This window comes from Cyprinodon tularosa, unplaced genomic scaffold, assembly GCF_016077235.1.
Source record: "Cyprinodon tularosa strain WSP-4 unplaced genomic scaffold, ASM1607723v1 ctg98, whole genome shotgun sequence".
Taxonomy (NCBI): Eukaryota; Metazoa; Chordata; class Actinopteri; order Cyprinodontiformes; family Cyprinodontidae; genus Cyprinodon; species Cyprinodon tularosa.
Window position 1 is genome coordinate 833,440 of NW_024039762.1, and position 20,733 is coordinate 854,172.

Below are 20,733 nucleotides of genomic sequence, written 5' to 3' on the forward strand. Positions count from 1 at the left end.
TTTTATTTATAATAATCGATTTATCGCAATTAATCCGATGAAATGTTTCAGCCCTAATAGTATACATTATGTTTTTGCGTAGTTGAACCAAAGTGTTTCTGGAACACAGCATCAAATGGGGTGATAATACCTTGTTTTCTCAACAGGCCCTGAAAAGAATTAAAAAGAAAGAATAACGTACGAACTTTAACTCTTTAAACCAAGCATCAATTATAGTTGTTTTCTTCTGCTAATGCTAATCTAACTCACAGTTATCCTCATCCAATATTTGGCCACCTGTTGAGCAGATAGCACAGCACTGGGAGGTATGAGTTTACCATAAATAGTCATTCACCAATCATCATGGGAGGCTTATGGTGCGTTCAAATTGTCCTCGGAATTTCCAACCTCCAGGTGTTAAACTGAAACTGAATGATACCTGACCTCTGCATTCAAGGTGGATGCTGCTCTCATGAACTATGACTGTAGAAGCTTTCTATAATGTATTTATAGATTAGGAATCTTCACCTGTATAATGTATTTATGCATTTTGTTCAGGCACTTCTTGTGTTTAAAGGACAACATATTTCAAAGCCGTGTATATAAGGGAGAGTACCATGTTGAAAATGAGTTTTATCATTCATATTGTTGTAACAGTTGCCATAGTGACCATGGAGAAGAAGAGGGTCTATAAGCTATAAAACTGGAGATTTTTTAAACTCATTAGATTTAAGATCCGAGGATAATGGAACGTACCATTAGTATTTTAAAACTAGTAAAAAGAGAAAGGATTAAACCAAATTCTGTAGAAAATTTCAATTCAAATAAATGTTTTTTTTTTTTTATCTGTCTTATTGTTTGTAGATTTTCCATAAAATAAAATATTCAATATTGTTTTACAGAATTATCAACTGATAAAGTCTGCTAAGATGACACTGTGTCCAGCCTATGTGCTCATGTGCAGTTATAGCTTTTTTATATTACTAATATTAGCTTAAACAGTAGGGGAGAGGTTGAACCAGATTTTTCTTTTCCCCTCAATTTCTCACAAGATCATTATATTCCAATGACAATATTTCAACATAGTGATCTTACATCTGTCCCCTACACACCCATACAAGTGCATCATTTAAAAGCCTAATGAGAAGCACGTGGCATGTTGTTGAATAGACATTTTCAGATCTCTCTTTAACCACATGCAGCAGTCACTACTGTAGGTACAATTGAATAAGCAATTAATTAACAAATAAAACCCTTTTTGGTTTACAATAATTTGTTCAAATAATTCTAATATTTTTACTCGACTATTTGTCCTTGACTGTCTCAAAGCATACTTGAATAAAAAAAGAAGAGAAAATGTAGGATCTCAACAACTTGGATTTGCCTTTAATAAAAAAAAATATGTCCCAGTTGTTTTACTAGTTTATTTCTCTTGCTTAAAACGTAACCGTTTTAGTTGGTTTTGTCTTTTCATTTATTCAGTCATTATTTCTGGTGTTATTCATGTGTTCCTTCCAGTGTTTATCCTTGCTTTACAGTCTCTCCCTCTGCCAGAGCTTGTTGTTAATTAGTTGGTTCTCAGCATCTGTGTTTCCTTGTTTGTTCATGCGTTTGCACCTGTTTTCCCCTCTACTCATAGTCTCAGTTATTTGCCACTATTCACCTGATCCTCGGTTCACTTCTGTTTCTTCACCTGTTCTGTTTTTAATCTACCTGAAGGATTTCATTAAAATCTATAAAACTCATCATGCCAGTCATTTTGCATTTTGGTCCAGAACAACTAGTTAAAATAACTGACTCCAAAAAAGGCTTTTGCACTTACATAGTGGACATATTTTTCAGTTTTTTAAATATTTCCAGAGGGTCATGTTGTGCAAACTAGCATGGTATCATTTATCACTCTGAAGCTGCAGTGAAATTTATATTATGGCTTAACAATTAATGGGATAATTGTGGATTAATCAATAATTTAAATAATCCTCAAATAATCCAATAATCAATTAATCGTTAAATGGAGTATATTGACTCTAATTTACATGCCTTTAGCTGAAAGAGCAACCTTATCAGAGCAGTAATTACACCACATTTATAATAAAATATATAAATATTTTGCTTTTAAGAAAAATGTCTGTCAATATGCTCTATGCAGTTTCATCTGGATTCAATTCTGTAAAAAATCTTCTTTAAAAATTAGTTTAGCTATCCAATTATAAATCTTAAAAATCAAATGATTAGCAAAATAATCATTAGTTTCTACCCTAATTTGTATAGAGTAGGTAACTGCAGGCTTACTACACAGCATAATCAAAAAATTAAACAGTAATTTAATAAGATAATTTGAGCCAACAGCACAAGACAGCTAACTCTGTAAAGAACAGGCAGGCATAAAAAGTGATAATTTAGACTTAAACATAAAAAAATCTGACCTTCTGGGTGCTAATGCATCAAAATAACCATGAATACTTATAATTATTATGAACATAATCATAAATCACCAGGTTATCCGATTTTTTTTTTTCCATTCTTACAAAAATGCAATTATTGTCCAGTAAGTACCTGATAAATCTACATGATATAAATACCTGTTTATAAATCAATAAGATTTAGGACACAATTAGATTGTATTTATTGAAACAATGACTGTTCTTCGTTTTATATAAATTATTTTAATGGCAGTTTGTTGTTTGTTAAACCTTAAAAAAAATTTTTGTATCTCAGCCCCTACCTGAAAATAAATTACAATTAACTTTTACTGCTATCTATATCCCCTCGTTCTTCAGCTCTACTTACTTTGGTACCTAATAAACAATTCAAGAGCAATTGACTAAATGTAATGCAATCAAGATTTAATTTGCAGTACTTGATAGCAGTTGTGTTCTTCTGTTTTGCATCATCAAACTGCAGCTCTGAATGTTCTGGATACAAGCTTGTAAACTGCTATGGTCATGAAGGATGTTTTTTAAGATATTTCACAGGTTCATAAACACTGAACTTTCTGCATAGCCTGCTAACACCAATATTCTGCAACCCGTCTGCGGACAGGCAGGCTATTATACCCCGCCGCCTGTGGCAGGTACTTTACTGTGGCTGTGATAGCACGCAGGTCCTCTCCTCTCTCACACACCCGAGGGAGAAGTGCTTCCACTCAAAACCTCTTTTTTCCCCAGAAGCCATTTGTCAGAGAATTTTTAACAAATTATGATTTTAAAAACTAATGGAAACGAAATGGGCCATTTCGGAGAGTGGTCAGAATGTGCTCACTGGGTTCACGGTCTAAATGACACCAATGTTGGCACCCCAATTTTACCACCTTACCCAAGCATAGCTAACAATGTCTGGGAAAATGTTCAGAGTTCTTTCTAAATGTATAAGTTCAGCTTAACTCTCCATTTTAAGGCAAGCTTGCTGAGTGTTTTGGTCTCATGAAGATTTCTGTTTTGGCTTTTCTTAATCTAACATTTCCGATCATCAAAACAGTTTTATTATAAATGATCACTTGACTTTTGAGTGGTGATTTTACTTATAAAGGGAAAAGAGTATCCAAATAAAAAGTAATCGCCCCCTAATTCTAATAATTGGTAGTGATAACCAGCTACATCTTCCTACCAAGTGTATGTGATGACTGTCAATCGGTCTTTTCATCTGTATCTGATTTCAGATCATAAAGTAAAACATCTTGGTGTTCTAGAATTTCCTTCTTTCATCTGAGGAATATTGCAAACATTAGAAATATCCTGTCCAGGGCTGATGCTGAGAGTCCATGAATTTGTTACTTCAAGGCTGGACTATTGTAATTCTTTACTATAAGGAAGTCCACAAACTGTAGTTAAAAGTCTTGAGTTGATCCAAAATGCTGCAGCCAGAGTTCTGATGAAAATTAAAAAGAGAGATCATATCTCTCCTCTCCTGGCTTCTTTTCATTGGCTTTCTGTTAAATCAAGAATAGAATTTAAAATCCTCCGTCTCACATATAAAGCCTTAAATGGCCAAGCTCCATCTGATATCAGAGATCTGATTGTTCCTTATGTTCCTAACAGAGCACTTCGCTCTCAATCTGCAGGTTTACTAGTGGTTCCTAGAATTTCTAAAAGTAGAATGGGAGGCAGATCTTTTAGTTATCAGGCTCCTCTCCTGTGGAACCAACTACCAGTTTTAGTCCGTGAGGCAGACACCCTGTCTACTTTTAAGGCTAGGCTTAAAACTTTCCTTTTTGATAAAGCTTATAGTTAGGGTGGCTCAGGTTATCCTGAGCTATCTCTATAGTTATGCTGCTATAGGCTTAGACTTCTGGAGGAGACTTCTCATCACTGTCGCAAAAATGCTTAGTGTGAGGGATTGCATCTGAGTCAATGATGATGCAATCAACTGGTTTCCACTATGAATCACTTTTAATGTATGATGTGGTGAACTGAAAAATGCCATGAGATGATATGTGTCGTGAATTGCCGCTATATAAATAAACTGAATTGAATTGAATACATACATCTGCTCTTTATGCAGGCAGGATGCCTCCGAGCACATTGCTGCCGCCCTCAGGACACTGACATTTAACTTATGACATTTCATGGGCATTACAATGTGGTGCGTTATGCATAAGTTAGGCTGTCATTGGACATACATTCAGGAGTCGTTATAAATACTGTATGCATACGCCCAAAATTGAAAGAATACATAGAAAGTTCAGCATATGCCAGCGTTTTAGATTCTGTGATTCTGGGACATCGCCAATTCTGGGTAAATTGTCGGGGTTTGACAGCGCTGATAGTTTCATCACTTCACCCAAAAGGTTTCCCAAATAACTTGGGGATCTTCAAGATATTTTTAGGAAAATATAAGAAAGTCTTGTCATATTTTTCTGTATTGGTCTGTAAATAAAAAAATAAATGGGTGCATTCTTGCCCAGTCTTTCTGCCTTATTGTTAAATCACATATTCTGACCTTAACTGAGAGAAGTGAAGTCGGCAGTGCTAATGTTGATTAGCCACTCACTTCTGGGAAAGTTTCCCTCTGTTTCATGTTTCGTTTTGTTTTCCCCTCTGTTGTTAATGGTTGTGGAAATAGACTCATAAATGTTTACAGTCTAATACAGGCCAACAACCTTTTCATGGCTTGAATAGTTTTTTTTTTTCTTCCTACAAATAAATTAAATCACAGACGTTATTTTGTCTCATATAAAAATTTGGATAATGATCTAATCAATAAAAGTGAAAAAAGCAAAGGCAGGAAAAAAAATGCAATCAGGGAAAATAGTTTCTCACAGGACCATACATACATGGATACAATTTCTCCTTTACACTCTGGTGGGAAATGTCACAGTCCATCGGGCAAACCTCGAAGCGTAAAAGCAGAGACATTGAGTGCAAGACGCATTGTGAATGAACACTAAGTGAAACTGAGTGAAAAGTTGTGCACTTCCACTGCATGGATAATGCAAACATACAAATGCCTCTACAAAGCATGGCAGACAGTTGTGTTTGCTTTGATTAAATTATTCTGTGCATGAGTAATACCACTGACAGTGCATTTGTAAAAAAAAAAAAAAAAATAGGAGATGCCCTCAGGAATAGGTTACAAACCTAATTCACACAAAAACATGCAGCAGATTCACATTGCGTGCAGACTGGTGACAAAAGCAGCTTACCCGGCCAATGAGCACAGGCTCTGGCCCTCTGTACTCCTCGATCACAAAGAACTGGTTCCAGAGCCAGCTCCTGCGGCGACGAGGGCTCCTGTCTGACTGACGGCTTTCAGACTCTTTGACCAGTTCAGAGCCGCTCCAGGTCCTTCCAGGCTGAACTCGGCTGTCTGCGGACATCTCTTCCTCTAAATAGGGTGCTAGAGTGTGATCATCAATTAAACCACCATCATCCCCATCAATCATTCTGCTCCCTTTGTTACTTTTCACAGTGACCTCAGTTCTAAGTCTTGACATAAAGGATGTAGGAGACATTTCAGGGAGGCCTAGTGTGTCCATTTTCTTGGCTGGATTGTTGCCACTTATTTGCAAAGCTTGGCTTGGCAGTGGTATTACATCAGCCTCTGCATCCTGACAATGCCTTTCTAGTTCTTTGATTTGCTCAAACAAGACATCTGTGGACTCTGGATGAGGTAAGACTTGTTGCTTTTTGCTTGAAATCCCACGCAAGTCCCCATCTTCCTGGGAAAGGCCAGCGGCCTCTGAAATACCGCTGCTTTCCCCCTGACACAAGAAAAGGCAAAGGAGCGCGACGCACAACGCCATCGCGAGGTGTTCGCAAATCATGATAGTTCGCCACGGTTGCTTCTCCCACACTTCATCTCCAATATTTTTCTCTCACATTTCCATGCGGCGCACATGCTGCCCAGGAACACCTAAGAGAGAAGACATAATTAGTGCGATCTGGACTGCTTTCATTAATATGGCTAACAAGTGCTTCGAGACACACAGAGGAGAATAGACGCATAAAAGCTGACATCTTACTCATTATCTCAATGCGGTGGGGGGGGGATTTTAAGACAAATTTCTACATGAACGTTTCTCTGCTGTTCGTTGAACAGCTTTGTTTGCTCATCTGTGCACTCTGCCAGCTGCTGTAAAAATAGCTTTGCTTTACTTACTCAGAGTGGTGCAATAAGAAAGTACACAAAAAGAGAAGAGCTGCTTTGCGCTGTTAGAGGCATCCTTCTCTCCCGGTGCTGTCGCGGGAGGATCTGGCTGTTGATCTCATTCTCAAAGAGAGATAAGTGTCAGGGCTTTGAATTTTTCAATTAATTTAGAGCCCAAGGGCCTGAGGAAGAGGTGGAGCTCAGGTACTTTACTGCGCCTTGTCTCACACAATTGCCTGGACAGCAGGTGATTGATGCCATTCCTAAAGAAGGACCCCCACATGCTACAGTGTCCAATAGTGTAAGAGGTTCCCCTTCAGAGATTAATTAGGCTCATAAATAATATAATCGATGACTTGCCCTTATTTCCCAAAAGTTTAATGATCTCTGTTTCATTTACATACGAGTCAGATAGTGGCCATTGATCTGTGAAACTTGATGCAGTGGAAAGTGTCAGTAACTAGACTCAACTGAAACTGCATGACTAAACTTTATTTATCTTTTTTTGTCTCGTGTGCATCCATCACGCTGCCTCACTTTTTCCCCGGCATGAATGGAATAATTCTGACATCTGCTTTCACCTCCATGCACACATGAAAGGATGCATTATCATTTCCGCAGAACAATAGCATATGAGTCATATATACAGACAGGCACGTGATTTTCAATATTTTCTTTGCATGAATGTGTTCCTTTAATCTACAAATTCAGCAAAAACATGTTTACTCTTGTTATTTTTACTTAATATTACCAGTTTGCAGTAGAGTAAATAAAAGTGTGCATCACCTTAAAAAAATCCTTCTATTTCTGCTTGTGTGTTAGCTTGATGTCAATATTTTAAATCATCAAACCAATGTCAGATAACGATAAGAGTATGTAAAAAATAAAATAAACGTTTTTAAATAATGATCGCACCGTTTGAGCAAGAAATCCTCTAGACCAACCGAGCCTTTAATGGAAAAAATGAACTGCACCTGAACAGCAGGGAGGGCTACTAAAAACCTCTTGTGCCACAAAGGGTTGCAAGGGGTTGCTGTGATAACTAGAAGTTACTCTTTACACTCCTGAGAAGGAATTTTGTCCAAATCTTCTAAAGAGGATGGCCATATTCTGCAGTCAGAGGTTAACTTGGTCTGTTTTCGCTCATCATTGAGTCATTTTGGTAGGCTGGACTCTCCTGTTTACTCTGAGTAGACAGGCACGTTTTTAAAAGACCCTCTTTTCTCTTGTCAATCCACAGAGGATTTTCCTAAATATTTTGAGCATCATCAATATATTTTTTTTGTTAAATGTCAGATTGGCAGGTTTGTTGTTTTCGGTCAGCTGTGGTTTCAGCCTAATAATCATCCAACCGAATTCGTTTTAAGTTGTAAATAGTCTTTTGGCTTCCTCTGTGACCTTCATGTTAAGTCATCCGTGCCCTCTAGAAGTAAATTAGGTAGGTGGGTTACTCTTGTTTAGCTCCAGGGTCCTTCCATTTACAGAGGTTGTTCTTTTTTTGTTTTATATATATATATATATATATATATATATATATATATATATATATATATATATATATATATGGCCCTAAAAACAGTGACAGCTAAGAATGACGTTGAAAAAGAGACCTGATTTTGTAGATATAAATATCAAAAGCTAAATAATGAAAATTCAAAAATGGCCTTAAAAACTTATCATAATACTCTTGTTTTAAATATTAAATAAACATGTGCCAGCTAAATAACCATCATGAGGATCTGAATCCTGAACTGACTGCAAGGTTTATGATTTCAGGTGTTTTCTCTTGCTTAAAGCTGCAGTCTGTAACATTGAGGAGAGAGCAGACTTCGACTGAAAATTTGAAGAAAAACAGGTTTCACGCCACTCCCCCACCAATATGACAAAAAAGTGATTTTTAAAAACTTACAGACTTCAGCTTTAAAACATATTAAAGAAATTTTTTTTACACTCATCACAGCAAATAAAGCAAAGTCCCTCTCTTGATTGCATCTGCGGTTGAAAACAAAGACTGTCTGTAGACTTTTGGTCATGGCACATCGAAAGTGTCAAAATCGGCTTTTTGTGTAATGTGCTGCCCTTGTGGGATGGCTGCAGAGTACAGTATATACTATACGACTAAAACTACCCCTGATTTTTTTTATCATGTATGCAGTTTTGAAAATCCCCCGACAACTTTAAAATCATGCCATGTGAACAAGCATTCATGGAAGGCGTGTGATGCTCGCCATTTCCTCACAGTTCTGACCGTGACGCCTACAGAATAGACTCTGGCATCAGCAGAGTCTCTGTAAAGCAACACCTCCCTGGCTCTGGTGACTATGAAGTCCTAATTCTAATTGGTGTGCCATTAAGGGCAATGGTTCCCAGGATCTTCGGCAGACCCTGCCAATTTCGCAGATATTGGCTAGCATTGCATTCAAAGCCCTCCTATAGGGAGTTTAGGCGTTAGAGTGAACGTTCAGAGACATCCCATTTCTCTTAAGAATGAAAACCTGCAGTATAGCACCAGAATAACACCATAAGGTTTTACATTTACGATAACAATACTTTTATTTTACAAGAACAAATCTCTCTTGTTGTCACCGCAATCTGGTACTGTTTTAGCTCCATACATTTACACCTGCCTCTTTGGGCCGCCTGATACGGACCGGAGTTTATTTCCCCTCTTTTGCGACACTGTAAATTAGATTTAAATACTTGAAGCATAGACTACTTGGTGCAGACCAAAAAAATGTCGATTTGAACTCAACGACGCACTTTCATAATAAGGATAGTAGTGAAATCATACCCTCTGCCATTTAGAAATGCTGCAGCTAGGATCCTGTGGAGAAAACACATCATCAGATGCTGTTCCAAAATTAGAAACCAAGCATCTCAAAACCTATATTTAATAAGCTGCTCCTGACAATCACTTTGATAAAAGCATAAACGCATAAGAGAGGTGCTGCACGCAGAAGTTCCCTTGTTAGTTTCCCTCTATTTTAGGGTTTATGTGTGTAACTTTAAACAAAGCCACCCCAGTAGTTGACTTCTAAAAATACAAAAATAATGTGGAAGTGAAGTGAACAGCATGGGAAAAAAAATTCTGCTCTTGGTCCAGACCAATCTACTGGACTAAAGGACTTTTTTGGTGTAATTTTTGTATTAATATAGCATCAACACTACCACTAATCACATCTGCAGTTTGATGTGCACATTTATTCAGGTGCACCTACTTTTGGGATGTTGGTAGATCAGGGACATTGTGTGCAAAAAAAGCAAAAACAGAAGAAACATGACAAATGCTTTTCCAAAGCCATGTAGCTGCATCAATAATAGATATAGCACCATACATAGAGACAAACCTAAATCCTCTGGCCTCCTTTGACGTAATCCATGTCCAGAAAAGCATGTGCTTTGATTATCTTTAAGGCTGGGTATCCCTAAAGAAGAGCAGCAGCTTTTGATAATACTCTATACCACAAGCTTTGGGACAGTCTGATTTATCCAGAAAAAAATTATCTTTATAACTTTATTTTCAATAGCTTTTTTTTCTTCTTTTGCAATGAATAATTCACACAATTCAAAGGAAAAATTGAAACAAGAAAAGAATAATCAAAAGGCCACCATGCACAGGTTAAATAATCAGTATAAAACTCACAATTTAACTTTGATAAGCTGAGAGCGAAAAGCCACTTTGTCTGAGAATTTAGAGCTATCCTTAAAGCAAATCTTAATATTTCACATTATGTCCTCAGGGCTTTTGCAAATCATTGTTTTATATATGACTTCCGTTTTTATTTTTCACCCCAGTATTTTACCCTTTTGTCTGTTACTTACTTCAGAGAGAAAGTCAATGGTTCCAAACAGCAAATTCCTGAACAATTTCTTCTCATTCAGTTAAAATCAGAGGTGGACAATCAAGGTCCAGAGAGAAAAAAACTCTGCCTAGTTGTCTTTCATCCTGTCCAGCACCCTAATCAGATTATTAGTTCCTGTCTACATATGTTATGGATTTGGACATTTGCATGGTTAGAAAAAAATCAATATACAGGCTTTTTAATCTGTGGGCCTAGACTGTTCCCATCTGGAAATGTTGGGAATTCTTCTTATAACCATTTCTTACTGATGGCCTTTCTACAAGCTGCTCTAAGGATTCCTGCCTTTTGAGTCCAGCTGTTATACTCCCACTGAAGTTGAACTTAATCTCTGACCTAATTATTTTTCTTTATTATATTCCTTTCTATTTTCTTTTACTAAAATAAACTGCTACCTGAAGATATCTAAAAAAATTTTTAACGATAATAGTAATATCCAGAAGAGCTGCTAAAATCTCCCTAAACCATTACACAGCATGAAGTTATATCTATTTTACATTCATTGTTTAAATCCTTTCTACTATTCCTCAATCAACACAACTAGGCCTGTCACGATAACAAATTTTGCAGAAAGATTAATTGTCTCAAAAATGATTACGATACACGATAATATTGTTTGAAGACCTTTTTACATTGATTTAATGGAAATGATGTAATAATGCATGCATTTTCCTGCCAAAGATAAACATACTTTATTTTCAACAGAACACTTAACACTGGAACTGGTTAACAAAATAAAACGAGAAATTAAAATTAAATGGACTCTCAGTCTCTGTTAACTTAAAATACACTTGAATAAAAACTAAAAACAAGTTAAACCACAGTGAAAATAAAAACATATATACAAAATATTACGTTGGTGATATGAATGTTTTCTGGGGAATTCATACTGTCTATCAAATGTCTGCAACATTTTTCGAAATGCCGGCTTTTCAACAATATTAAATGGGAGCATCTCTTTAGCAATTAAGTGAGCTACGCTGTCTGTGAGCGCGCGCCACTTTGCGCCGTCCTTTTTGTATGCTGCCTGTCGATTAATTGCTTCAGTGATGGTGGAATGTCGCGAACTTGAAGACGCAGTCGGGCCACCGCCTGTACTTTTTTCCCCAGCTGGAGAAACTTTGCTGGGTGGTTTTGCTTAAGGTGCATGTGTAGGTTGGTTGTGTTGCTGCTCTTAGTTGCTACTGTTTTATGACAAATGCGACATACTGGCTCGCATAGGTTCAGCGGTTTGCCTCGGTCATTTGGTTTGAATCCGAAATACTCCTACACTGCGGCTGTTGCTCTCGACTTTGAAACCAGTTCCATTTCGAGCTTTTTCCCCCAACATAAGATGTGTTTTTTTGTTACCTCGCTAACTCCTCATGGGGCTCTAGCTGCAGAAGTACAACATGATGCGCGCTGAATACCTGATGCGATAGTCCACTCCTCCTCCCTCCTCAAAAATGAGGAAGGGGAGGGGTCAGTTGATAGCACCGGAGTTAAGCCTTTTCATCCAGCGTCATCAATAGAAGGAGAAAAACACAGGCAGAGACGATATACCCGATAAATGAAATGACGTGAATAATTTTTATTTATCGTGCGATTAATTGATTTATTGATTATCGCGACAGGCCTAAACACAACAACATATATAGAAAAAACACAAGAATAACAAGTTTGACTCCTGAAAGTAATATTTTTTTTTACCATAAACAGACCACTTTAGTTACACACATCTAAAACACTTTTTAAATTTCTCGAGCTAGATGTTTAAGCAAACCGTAGTCCACAGATTTTCCAGATACATTAGAAAAAAGGGCCTTTTCTCAGAGTAACAATTACATATATGTATAAGTATTTATTTCAAACCAGCAGGCAAGTCATCATAGTTGTAAAGCTTTATTTGTTTACTTATTTTACAGTCTTGTGGGTAGCTATACGCTTTTATTGTACCTGTTTGCTGCCACTGATACACCCACATTTTCCTACTGTCGGAATATTCTTTTCAATTCATTCAATTCAATCCTATTCTATTCTATTCTATTCTATTCTATTATATTATATTATATTACATATATATTTCTTTAGCATTTGGCAGAGCAATCCTAAAGATGTAAATACACCAGATACCGTATTTTCACGACCATAAGGCGCACCGGACTAAAAGGCGCACTCTCAGTTATGTGTCCCATTTCTGTATTTAACACACACATAAGGCGCACCGGACTATAGGGCGCGTTTTTTATATACAGGTGCATGTCCTCTACTACCTTTAAATACCTCTACTGCGTATTTAAAAATACAGCGGGGGCAAAACTGAGTATGACTGTGCTTTATTCATGTATTTATTACAAAGTATTAATCAAACCTGGCAGCTGGCCGTGAGACAGACACATCGCAGATGACACAGCGCTGTGGTCACTCCTAAATTAACTTAAAATCCTGAAACCTGCCGACAGAATATGTTCGCTTTTATTACCGGTATCCTGGTGCCTGCAGCTAAAATTATTTAGATGAAAAACACCTGCCAGCAGCCGCGGTGAACGAAAGGATTTCTGCTGTCGGTGCACCGCTGGTATGTGGGGGTCTGAGCGCCTCCGACAGAAATAGATAATCTGGATGAACTGACTGCAATGATTAAGTTTTCAGGTGGACTTTCTCACTTAAAAACATATTAAAACTACTTTATTCCCACTGATCACAGCAAATATAGCTGCAAGATTTAGATTATTTAGATGAAAAAACACCTGCCAGCCACCGCGCTGAAGAGGAGGAGGAGACCAGAGGCTGCTGTTGAATTAAGTTTTCAGGTAGAAAAATAGAGCGGGAGCAAACCTGAGTATGATTGTGCTTTATTCATGTATTTATTACAAAGTATTAATCAAACCCATCAAAGTCATCATCCTCTGTTATCCTCAGCATTCCTCTGAATTAAACAGCTGCGCTAAATCAGACATGCCAGTTTCCCCTTCTTCGCTGTCAGAGTCACTTTCCGTGCAGCGCAGCTCCTCAGAAATAATGCCGGCTTTTGCGAAAGCTTGAACAACAGAGCCAGCAGACACAGTCCATCTACAATCCATCCGCAAACGGTGGCGTAACTTGCCCGGCGCTGCCTTCCATTTATCATGAAACTGTGGTCTCCGTCTGTCATCCATCGCTCCCACGCCGCTCGCAGCCTTACTTCGAACGGCTGCTTCACACCGATGTCGAGCGGTTGAAGCTCCTTTGTCAGACCCCCGGGATAACGGCGAGCACAGCGTTCATTTGATTCACCTTTTTTTCACATCGGCTGTGAGATGGGCACGCAGCGATGGTGATGCGTGGAAAAAACCACCTAGTCTTCTCACATACACCTGCCTCAGCCACGCATCCACCCAGCCTTTTCATTTGCGTTAATATCATATGTCATCAGAGCGCTGTGTCTGTCTCGCTGTCAGCTACCAGATCAGCGTCTCTGATTGGTTGATGCGGCGCGTCCAGCAGCAAAACTTCAATTTTTCCATCTGAGCTGCAGCAGCGCGTTGGCGGTGCGTCAGATGCTTAAACGATCCCGACGTGCTGCACCAAAACGCGCTGCGGGACCTTTTGCTGTGCCTATACGCGCGTCAACCATTGACTTTGCATGTAAACTCGCTGCTTCTGCTGCACCTGCTGGGTCCGGTTCACACCGATGTCGAGCGGTTGAACAGCGAGCACAGCGTTAATTTGTTTCCCCATGTTTTTCACATCAGCTGTGAGATGGGCACGCATGGAGTTACAGATTAATGGTGATGAGTGGGAAAAAAACAGCTGGTCTCCTTACATTCAGCCACTCTTTCATCATCTCCTCAATGAGGTGGTCTCAAAAGTCGCAGTTACAACACACATAGGGCGCACCGCACCATAGGGCGCACCGCACATTTTGAGGAAAAAAAAAGACGTTTAAGTGCGCCTTATAGTCGTGAAAATACGGTACGTATACAGAGTGTGACATAAGCAGCACAATTTACACAGGTATTTATGTAAACAGAATTTAAAAGTTACGCTGCAAAGTGTGCTGGATAGGAACTGGTTCAGCAACAGGCTTTTGCACAGAGAAGAACTGGGTATGGGTAAGATATGGGTAAATTATGAAATTACCAGTAATATATCCTATGTTTTGGTCATCTAAAAGCTTATCTGATTAGAAATCACATTTAAATTTTTCGCAACTATGTAGAACTTCTGACTGATTGATGACCAACTATAGGTTTTTAAAATTTATTTATTTTTCTGGTGCATAATGTGTTGCAGGAAGAACTTTGACACTGGATGTTTTTTTCCTGGTTTTGTTTTTCCTAGCTAAAGAGGAAAGTATACAAGTCTGAAATAAAAACCTCAACCTATTCGCGCACATATTATGTTTGTCCTATGCATCTACTGTAAATAATTTACCTGTTTGAAAGAGAATGCTGTAGCATGTGCACACGCAGCTTTACCGTAATGCATCTGGTGTAATTTCACCTTGATTTTATCAATGGGGAATTATATTCTTTCTTAGAAAACAGATATTTTTGCCTAACCCTATCACAGATAAAATATGAATTCATCCCGCTCTATTCAGAAATTTATTTATTAGTTATTGCTGTAAGGTGGAGATTGAAAATGGATCAGAGGCATTAGAGAGATAATAATCTTAATAAAGGCGGTTTGTTTATACATATTAATGAGTAGTAATGACCAGCAGTTTACTTCAGTTTTGGTATCAGTTGATATAATTATTTTTTATAGATACTTTCTTATTTCTATAGAAACCTTCCTCCAAGGTATTTGATTATTTAGGTATTCCACAAAGATCGTCCTCTTTAAATGTTGTTTTCTTTCAGTACGTAATTAAAACTGAGGTCTTGACTGTTTTCTATGCTAACTTTGTAGCTCAAGCAAGAGCAAAACGCTTAAGGCCATGAGAGTTTCAGGGTTTGTAAGGCTTAACAAAATATCATGAGCATAGGCACTTATTTTATACTTTTTTTGCTTCCATTTAAGCCTATTAAATGATTATTCCCCTAATTACTTGAACAAAGGGTTTAAGGAATATAACATGGGGCATCCCTGTTCACATCTTTAAAGGAATGGATAGGATGCTGTTTACTTTAATTCTAACAGTAGGATCAAGAACCGTTGATTTCCAAAAGGAAATTATTTTGGATTTACAAGAGGTATGAAAAGATTTAAACCACTTATAATCTTATCATTAAAGCCAAATTTTCTCAAAGGGTGGGCAGTACTTTTCCACATATAACCAAGTGTTTTGATAGATTTATTTTCTTTACAAATGGATGAATCTTTTGAATTTATTTTGTATTTTTACAATATGAAAGATTTTATGCATACAAGCAAAGACAGAATAAACAAAACAGTTACTTTTCGACAGCACTCGAGCTACAGAAATCAAAGATAAAATGATGTATAGGAACAGACCTAAATCATCTGGTCTTCTTTGATGTAATAATGTCCAGATAAGGATGTGCTTTGATTCTCTTAAGGCAGAGTGTGCTTATAGAAGAGTAGCAGCCTTTGATAGTACTCCATAATGAGAACCATAACACGGACTGATTTATCCAAACTGATATTCTCCATAGTAAAACAAGGACACATGTTCCTCTCTAGTTACTGACCCATTTAAAAAGTAGACAATTGATTATGAGGCATATAAAGCCATTTCTGCCCTTCTTGCTTTGAATTTTCTCAGAAAAGAAACCCACCTTTCATTTTTTCAGCTGTGCATCTCATTCTATTATGTTCCCAAATTACAAAAGCACTCTACATGTAATGCCTGATGTTCTACATCTGTTTGCCAGCATCTTAAACCTTGGAAAATCCGAGAAGTGGCTCTTCCAAAATACTTTTGTCTTCCCCAGCTATTGTGCATTAGCAGAGACTGAGCTCGCGGCGTACGTTCCTCTCTGGCAGCTTTGCTCCAAAGCCCACGTTGCCAGCAGTACATGTCATTCAACGTTGTTTGAAGTCTTCAGAGATGTGTGTGCGCGCCTGTGTATGGAGTAAGGCAGGGATAGAGGATGAAAGCGTGAGGACGATTTGCCGTTGCTGGCTCGGAATGGAATGATGAGTGGTGACATAGCTCCAAATTGCAAATCGCTGTTTCAGTCTCACTTCCACTCTGCATTGAGTCGCTTCACTGCAACAAGGCTATTTCGTTTTTATTAAAAATAGCCTGTGCATGTCAGGCCTTTTACATGGGGGAGGGACAGGAGATGGGAGGCATGAGGGGAGCAAGGGGGTGAGTGGTGGTGAAAGTACTCTAGAATATGGGTAGGGGTGTGTGTGTTGGTTCAGGAAGGGGGGCTGGCTTTAACTGCCAGGACACACTCTGCTCCATTTGCACATCTCTTGCTTTTTTTTCAGCCTCCACCATTCGTCTTAATGCCTTCAGTCCTCTCATCCATTCTCACAGTCTCTTCTCTCCTCAGTGCACACGGGCAAATCTCTTAAGTCCATCCAAATCAGACGGATGAAGAGAGGCACACTGTACTCAGCACATCAGTCTTCTCATTATTGTCAAGGTTTGACACGCAGACAGCTTAAGTGATACAACAGCAAAGTCAATGTGCTGAGCAAGTGTTCAGCCTTGTACTTTATTTGTCAAATAAAACTGCCTCCATGAATAAAAGGATGATGTACCTATAGTGCTTTGGAAAGATATTCATACCACTTGATCCTTTTTACGTTAGCACAACAGTTGTCGGAGTGTTTTTATTGGGATTTTATGTGATGAGCTACACAATGTGGTTAGTAGTCCTGGGGTGGAATTAGTCCGATCCCACCGGAGAAAATCCAATCCACTGACTTCACAAGTAGCTAATTAGTAAACACTCCAACTTTGTGTAATTTAATCTTGGTATAAATGCAGCAACACCTCAGAGATTTTTCAGAGAATTAGAGTAAAAATAAATCATCGTGAAAAACATGGAACACAGCAGACATATTGGGTAGAAAGATACAAGAAACGCTGCATTAATGAGAGCGTCTGTTTGCAAAGAGGCTGTGTACAAAACATTCTGACTAAAGTCCATCTGACCTACAAAGATGAAACTATATGTGGAAGAAAGCCTGGTTTACTGCAGAATCATGTTCTGGGCATGATTTTCTTCAGCACGAAAACAACCTGTTGGAGGTAGGTTCATTAAACAGAACACAAACCTTAACACAGCCAGAGGTACTATATGGTTTAGATCAATGCACCTTCACATGGGAGAAGCCTAAGTCCAGATTTACGATTTGATATCTGATCAATGCAGATATCATCCGCCTAATCTGATTTAAATTATCAGCAAAGGAGAACAATAATAATGCAAAAAGCTGGAGCAGAAATATTCCATCAGAACTACAGCTGCAGTTACAACCGGAGATGCTTCTTAGCTTTTGGGAAGGATGGGGGCAGATTATTAATGCAGGTCTTAGAGTTTTATTTGTGGAAAACTTTTAAACATCTTTATATTTCCACTTAGCAGTCAATGTGAGGGTTGCCAATCAGCCCTTGAAAAATGGAATTGTTTCGTATTTAGAAATAAAAGTATCCGTACCATATTCAGTGGAAAAGGAACGCACTTTGCCCCATATTACTGTGAGAATAAAACAAAAATAGTAAAAAGTTAATTGAAAATGAAGCACAAGGGCACATTGGATACAAAACTTATAGTAAACTTGTTCTCAGGCCCTGTCCTGCGTTGTGACCAATGATTTGACAACTTATGATCCCATTGGTCGAGCCAAGTGTTGCTGATGAAGAAGATAGCAGGAAACAACAGATCAGTGTGGGGGAGTAATTTAAATACTGACGCTGTTTTTGGGGTTGGTGCACCTTCGATGTTTACAAGTTTGCACAAGTTTGCTGTTGAACCAAAATGTGAACTATTTATTTATTGTTTTATATTCATTTTTAAAGTTTGAAGTTAAGCAGGACAGGCTTATGTTTAAGATACTTATTTCATCCAGCAAAGTTTATTATTTTGTATATAAAGTGAATTGCTGGATAATAATTTCTTTTCCATGTGTTCATGTCACTCCCAAATATCCATCTAATTCAATGCAGATTTAAGTCAAATTGTAATAAAAAAAAATAATTTCCCACACAAAGGGGGGCTAAAAAAATCACCATGCCAGGAAGGGGGTCAGCTGGAGCTCACCTGAGGTGTCCCTTTTTTCAGGGAGTTGGCAACCCTAGTCAATGTGTCACTTAAAATCTTAATAAAATCCATTTATTTCGTCGTTATAATGTAGAACCAAGTTGCGCAAAATTTGGAGAAGACGCCAGAACATGACATTTCCCACAGCGCAGGATGGCTCACTGCTTCTCTTTACTGTGGGTCACACGCCAAAGCCCACGCACTTAACGCCCAACCTCGTGGACCATTGCATGCGTGACCTTGCATTGCTAGAAACAAAACAGGAAAAGTAAATGGATGTTAATGTGACTAAACTCAGTGGGAATAACTATTAGAATCAACGCCACGTCCCAAAACATACAGCTGCGGGCTCCTAACCGGCCGTCCACGCGCTCACTGATGCAGCGGCGGCATTTTTGGGGAATAAAGCTGAGCGTCTCCGCGCGCGGCTGGTCAGAGTACCGCGCGCGCACAACAGTCAAGCGGGTGCGCATCCACGCTTAGCAATATACTAATAAATAAATGAATGAATAATAAATTAAATGGTTTATCATGGGGTTGCATAAACCAGAATTAACCGAAAATAATAGTTTGCGTCCCTTGAACAGCTCCCACATGTTCGCTGTAACCAAAAACGCATTCTGTGCGCCTCCAACTCAAACTGAGTAAAACACTTGTAAACCACCTTCTTTTGATAGGAGCCCCACAGATATAATTGGTAAACGTTAAATCAGACAAGATACTGCTGGAAACTTGCCACATCACTGTGAGGATTTAAAAAAAGAGAAAAAAAAAAGAAGAAGTGGTTTATTATGTTAATGGGGAGCTTACCGTGGGTTCCGCGGTGCTGTTCCTGTGGTTTATTACAGCAGAAATGAGTCCTGTGTGTGTGTGGGGGGGGACGATGCTGAGGTTCATGCGAGCTCTATGTGAAATCTGTCCACTTATCCCAGTCTCCCTCACGCTCTCTCTATCCCCCGCTCCCATCTCCCTCTCTCTCTCTCTCTCTCTGTGTTTCTCCATCTTTCTCTCTTCCCTGCTCTCCATTAGTTTGTAACTACCTCAGAAAAAGAGCCACAGTTACACTAAAAGCCTTCTATTTTTGACAGATGTGACCTTTGAATAACATAGACAAGATAAACTGTCTCAGTTGTTTCAGGTTTCATTTGTTGAAGTGAATTACACTGATTCTTTTTTCATGACTGCACCTGTTTCTTTTTCTGGGTGAGACAAATAAAATATGTTTGTTATTTTTCTTGCTCAAAGTTGATGTAGTTTGAGGAAAAAATGGGTGTGCTTAACGATTTAAGGCAGTTTTGCACTGCCCAGATTAAGATGACTTGGAAATGAGAGTCAAAGCATTTCTAAAACTATAGCTCTACGTGGGATCTGCAGCATCCAGCTTCTTTTAAAAGCGGTCTTAGGAAGGAGGTTTGGTGACAGGGTCAATGGAGGGCAAGGCTCTCTGATGCATATGGGCAGTAAAGCCGGACCGGACCCATATGCAGTGGCAACATATGGGTGTGGGTATGTGTGTGTGTGTAACTGTCTGGCCCTCAGAGTGAGGACAATTTTTCCAATTTCACCATCAAATTGAGGACCAGTTGTTGCAAAGTGAGGACATTTTGCTGGTCCTCACAAGCTATTTTGGTAATGGTTAGGTTTAGTGCTAAAGTGTCAGCTGGTTTAGGGTTAGGGTGATGTATGCATTGGTGATGGTTAGGTTTAGGGTTAGGGCATAGAAAGGGTTAAACATGACTGAAAATCAATGGCACTGGGAGTGAACACATGGTCCTCACTACGATGGCAGAACGAGTGTGTGTGTGTGCATGTATTATAAAGATCCTAAGGGGCCTTGGCTGAGGGGGAAAAAATGAAAAATAAAAGATATGTCCCACCAGATATTTCAAATATAAAAATAAAATCACTCAGTAACATAAATTATCTTTGACACAATCATCCTAAAAGATCTCAATCCAATCTGTTTGGATGGATCCACTATGACCTCACTAAGTGCCAGCTCACTTTTTTTTTCACAGCAAAACCCTTTAGGTTTTCCTATGAAAATCAAAATTGGTACCAGGTCAAGAGAGGAAGAGAGTTTGGAATCTACAAGAACTCAAGCAGTACACATTATCATCCACAAAAACTTTGCACTTCTCTTTCTTCCTCTCTCAAATATC

General features: G+C 38.5%; 1 protein-coding gene across 1 annotated transcript in view; it reads right to left on the minus strand.

Annotated features, from left to right (window-relative positions):
* LOC119777037 (cadherin-24) overlaps positions 1-19,511 on the minus strand; it is a 69,620-nt gene extending 50,109 nt beyond the window's left edge. Inside the window, exons 1-2 of the mRNA XM_038275776.1 lie at positions 19,382-19,511; positions 5,621-6,330 (exon numbers count right to left, since the gene is read on the minus strand). Of these exons, the coding sequence (XP_038131704.1) occupies positions 5,621-6,241 (621 nt within the window). The 5' untranslated portion in view covers positions 6,242-6,330; positions 19,382-19,511. The remainder of the gene's footprint in view (positions 1-5,620; positions 6,331-19,381) is intronic.
* Positions 19,512-20,733: the final 1,222 nt, after the last annotated feature.